This window comes from Topomyia yanbarensis, chromosome 3 (genome assembly GCF_030247195.1).
Source record: "Topomyia yanbarensis strain Yona2022 chromosome 3, ASM3024719v1, whole genome shotgun sequence".
NCBI classification, from domain to species: Eukaryota; Metazoa; Arthropoda; class Insecta; order Diptera; family Culicidae; genus Topomyia; species Topomyia yanbarensis.
The window spans coordinates 174,112,533-174,116,797 of record NC_080672.1 but is presented as its reverse complement, the minus strand read 5'-3'; the positions used below and the strand labels follow the sequence as shown (position 1 = coordinate 174,116,797).

The following is a 4,265-nucleotide window of genomic DNA, read 5'->3' as shown; positions in this document are numbered from 1 at the left end:
CTGACGAAAATTCAAATTTCTTTTTTGATAGAAGTACAATACTTATCTCCTCCAACTCAGGCATGAGTAATGTTTATTTACATTGCACGATTGGTCTGCTCAATAAGGTATTTTTGGCTTCACACTATTCGTCTCTTTCCCTATTCTCTTTGCAAAACACAACAGGCGACTTAGGCCCTAATCAGAGATGCCAGATTTGCAGACAAGTCTGCAAATTCGCAGACTTTTAATTTAAGCTGCAGATTTTTTCGATGACGCAGATATTTGCAGATTTTTTAGTTTGGTTGCAGATATTTGCAGATTTTTTAGTTTGGTTGCAGATTTTTGAGTATAAAGGCTTTTGGTTACACTAGCTTTCCTGACATTTTTTGTTTTTCCCAGACTTTTAAAATTATTATTGCAGACATTTGAAAAAAGTACCTGGCATCTCTGGCCCTAATGAAAGATCTGTTTCGAACTATCGTATTTTCGCTCGAAGGAACACTTCGGTTTCCGTAAAAAACAGCATCTTTGATTTTTGATAAATTTCACTGCAAACTTCTGAATAGTCTTTCCAAACAGTTGGTAAGTCTTTTACTGCTACAAAAGTAAGTTTAAATTGTTATTTATTTATTAACTGCAGATTTGCTTATTCGGTTTGCTATTTTTACTTACGTAATTGTACTCGGTGAATTAATAACAAAACCATTTATTCGTATACAGCGTCACCATGTCCGGTGTATTTCGGGTTGGCATCCGGTTTTTAAATCGTGCGGCACCGGTCAAATGCATTCTTGAACCGAGAACTTGCTCCCCGATGTTCATTCCGGCCTGCAATATATCTGGTAAGACTTTGCGCGGCTCTAATCTTAGCAGACCAAAACCCTTTCCCTACCTTGAAAAGGAATATACGGCATTCCAAGCGTGCAAGGATGTCCTATTTAAGACTACCACTAGCCGATTTGACGAGAACACTAAGGTGACTACAGTTTTTATTTCTGTAATTGCTTAATGAGGCATAGTTTTTTTTTGCTACAGGTCGTAGTTGTTGATGGTCCGATTGCTGCTGGTAAGTCTGCATTTGCAAAAGAACTTGCGACTGAGTTGGAGATGAAGTATTTCCCAGAGTCGAACATGGATAGTTATTACCTGAATCGCTACGGATATGATATGCGTCAATTAGATCCGCAGTTACCGCCCAACATGCGAAGTTTCGATACGAACAATTTTCTACAAGATCCTACCAATCGAAATGTGGCGACTTTTCAAATTCGCATGATGGTGCTGCGTTACTCGCAGTATATCGATGCTCTGGCACATCTCTTCTCCACCGGTGAAGGAGTGGTGCTGGATCGGTGCGTCTACTCGGACTTCGTTTTTCTTGAAGCCATGTACAAAAGCGGATTTATTTCCAAAGCTGCTCGTTCCGTCTATTACGACTTGGTCAAGAATACTTTCGCGGAACTTATGAAGCCACATTTAGTCATCTATCTGGATGTTCCCGTTCAGGTGGTTAAAGATCGCATCAAAAAACGAGCTCATCCAGCTGAAGTAAACACAAAAGTGCTGACCGACCAATATCTAAAGGATATGGAACAAATCTATAAGCAGCAATACTTGAAGGATATCAGCAACCATGCTGAGTTGCTAGTTTACGACTGGTCGGACTACGGTGAAACAGAAGTCGTTGTTGAGGATATTGAGCGTATCGATTTTGACCGCTTCGACAAGGATGATACACACATGCGTGATTGGCGAATGGAAAACGAAGAAGAATGGACCGAGGCACGCGCCCGTTACATGAACAAGCCGGACTTGCTGAACTTCTTCAACGTACCGCGCTACGATGTCCCTGAACTGGTTGTATCGCCTGAGGACTTTAAAGATTGGTACGACGTTTGGTTTGAAGCTCCAGGCATGAAGTTTCGCAAGGGATACAATGTTGAGTGCGGAGACACTGGCATTTTGACCAAAACCAAGCTGACGTTCTAAATTTGTTACATCTTTAATTCTGAGTGCGAAAACTATCGCTTTTAGTGTGGTTAATAAATGCGAATAAGTTGTAACATTTCCTGTGTTTATGCTTTCTCAAAATAACATCGACCATTACAAGCAGGACTACGAAAACATTTATCTACTTTACAGAAGAAAAGAGAACAGAATATATTAATTTAACTTTATTTTGAAAATTATTTAAAGAACAAACTTTAGGTTTTCCATAAATTCAAAAATTAACCTGATTCTCGAGCCGCCTTGCGGTCGTAATATCGTTGCAAAGCTGCATCGAAAGCGGCTCCGACGGTTCGTTTTTTCCATATATCAATCTTGGGTTCCTTTGCCTTTATTTCCATTTTCTTTTTGGGGGAATCGTCAGATTTGATGCTGTTGACTCCTTTAGGATCGTTGACCTTTTCTTCGTTTTCCACTCCATTCGATGGTTGTTCCGTCTCCTCCGAATTAACATTTTTCTCTGGCGACGCTTCTGCAGAATCATTTTCCTGTTTGTTCTTTTTCTTTCTGTTACTACAGTCACTTTCGTCGCTGCTGCTACTTTGAGAATCAATACTGAAGTCCGAATCAGCGTCCAGATTAGACTGCAGATGAATTTTCTTAGATGAATCATTTTTTTCGGCTGCATCATTGTCTTCCTCGACAGAAAGTCGCTTGCGGTATCGTCTAGACTGAGCAACTCCCGTGTGTTTACTTTTAGAGAAATCTTGTGCTGCATTATCTTTGGAATCGCTTCCCTTATCCTGTTTCTTCTCTTCTTCAGAATCGCTTGAATTACTGTGCTTCTTTTCGTCTTTCTTTTTCAAATCAGATTCACCCATCTTTTGTGAGTAGATGTGCCTATAGAAGCCACCCAAATCACTTTGTTTCGTTACATCCCCAATGCTTTCCAGATACTCTTCGCGTTTTTCCTCTTCCTCAGCCTTTTTCATCTCCTCCAGTTTTGACCGATAGGCCGAAGTAACAAATGATTCCTTATCTTTGTACATCTCCCCTTCTGCCTCTCGTTCTTTTTGTACTTGGCGTTCAATACGTCGCTCTTGGTCCTTTTTACGTTTCTCAGCAGTTTCGAGCAATTTGTTAATGTATTTTGGCTTCCGCTCTTCTTTCGATTTGTCGGTTTTCGCTTCCTTCCGTTTGTTATCCATTTCGTCATACAGTTCATCATATTGGTAGATTGTTGGATCCTCGGCTAATGCTTTCTGTTGAGCGGCCCGAGCTTGGCGTTTCTGACTTTCGCCCAGTTCCGCATTTATGGTTCTTTTTGGTGCCTGTGAATCCGAGTCAGATTCGCTGTCGAATACGGCGGGTTTTTTCACAACAGGCTTTATTCCTTTACTTGCCTTCGGTTCAATTAAGCCGTATCTGCAAAAAAACAATCAAGGGTTCAACGATTACTGCTTCAATCACGAATAAAAACAAACCCACTGCTTAGACATGTTATGCTGTTGTTGATAAAATACTATTAAATAATTTGTCCAGGAGTATTTTATTATCAAAACTATAATATTATGTTGAAATCACATCCAGGGTGGCCAGATAGAATTCCTTTATATCGGTACCCACTGAGACGTCCAAAAAATTGTTTCAAAATCGTTCAACACGGGTCCAACGATGGACGTTCGTTGAACGGTTATTTGGACGTTGTCCAAATTGGTCCAACGAACGTCCTTCATTGGACGATTTTGAAACCAACCGTTCTTACAGGGTAGGGTCACTAAAAGTTTATCGGTAGGCCGGGTTGTTGTCCCAAAAACGTAGTATTGACATAGAATTGTAAAATACAGACAACACAGATCTCAGATCAAATCCAACCCAAAAAATGAATGTTGAGTAGGATGTGTCCAAAATCAATAAAAATCGGTAGGTTTCGGTAGGAATAACAAAATATCGGTAGTTTTGCCTTGGTCGTCTGTGAATCGGTAGAGAAGACCAAAATCGGTAGGACTACCGATAAATCGGTAGGTCTGGCCACCCTGATCACATCACACCGTACGGCTGGATGTTGTTGGCTCGAATCAAAACTTGTCGAAAGTAAAGGCTAGTTTACAGTTCGGAAAACGTGTCACGGGATTTGGGTCCCTGTGTATTTTAAATGGAGCTCGGGATTTCAAATCCCGTGACGGGAAATGAGTCTACACAAAAATGACAGTTTTCCTGAAGTGTAAACTCAACCACGGGAAACATCACGGGATTTTAAAACTCTCCACACAAAAATCCGGCCGGGAACAATTCAACACAAATTGTTTCCGACGGGGAAAATAGTATTTTTGGAA

General features: G+C 40.6%; 2 protein-coding genes across 4 annotated transcripts; one reads left to right on the top strand and one right to left on the bottom strand.

Annotated features, from left to right (window-relative positions):
* The first annotated feature begins 408 nt into the window (after window positions 1-408).
* On the top strand, window positions 409-2,045 carry LOC131689868 (NADH dehydrogenase [ubiquinone] 1 alpha subcomplex subunit 10, mitochondrial). Of its 2 annotated transcripts, none has more exons than XM_058975214.1 (3): window positions 409-564; window positions 703-958; window positions 1,018-2,045. In XM_058975214.1, exons 2-3 carry the CDS (start codon window positions 710-712, stop codon window positions 1,969-1,971), a joined length of 1,203 nt encoding a protein of 400 aa, XP_058831197.1. In that variant the 5' UTR covers window positions 409-564; window positions 703-709; the 3' UTR covers window positions 1,972-2,045. The 2 variants fall into 2 exon arrangements, with proteins under 2 accessions (XP_058831197.1, XP_058831199.1); XM_058975216.1 differs by having other exon boundaries at window positions 424-587.
* Window positions 2,046-2,141: 96 nt separating this feature from the next.
* Window positions 2,142-3,838, bottom strand: LOC131689869 (nuclear speckle splicing regulatory protein 1). Of its 2 annotated transcripts, XM_058975218.1 has the most exons (3): window positions 3,695-3,838; window positions 3,418-3,490; window positions 2,142-3,354 (listed from the first exon to the last, which is right to left on the bottom strand). In XM_058975218.1, the coding sequence occupies exons 2-3, from the start codon at window positions 3,426-3,428 to the stop codon at window positions 2,211-2,213; spliced, it is 1,155 nt and encodes a 384-aa protein (XP_058831201.1). In that variant the 5' UTR covers window positions 3,429-3,490; window positions 3,695-3,838; the 3' UTR covers window positions 2,142-2,210. The 2 variants fall into 2 exon arrangements, with proteins under 2 accessions (XP_058831201.1, XP_058831200.1); XM_058975217.1 differs by lacking the exon at window positions 3,695-3,838 and having other exon boundaries at window positions 3,418-3,566.
* Between the last annotated feature and the right edge of the window lie 427 nt (window positions 3,839-4,265).

Bases quoted from the DNA above. Each gene is read 5' to 3' on its own strand.
- LOC131689868 (XM_058975214.1), top strand. From the start codon at position 710: ATGTCCGGTGTATTTCGGGTTGGCATCCGGTTTTTAAATCGTGCGGCA. The intron at 959-1,017 runs GTGACTACAGTT...TTTTTGCTACAG, and splicing joins GATTTGACGAGAACACTAAG to GTCGTAGTTGTTGATGGTCC.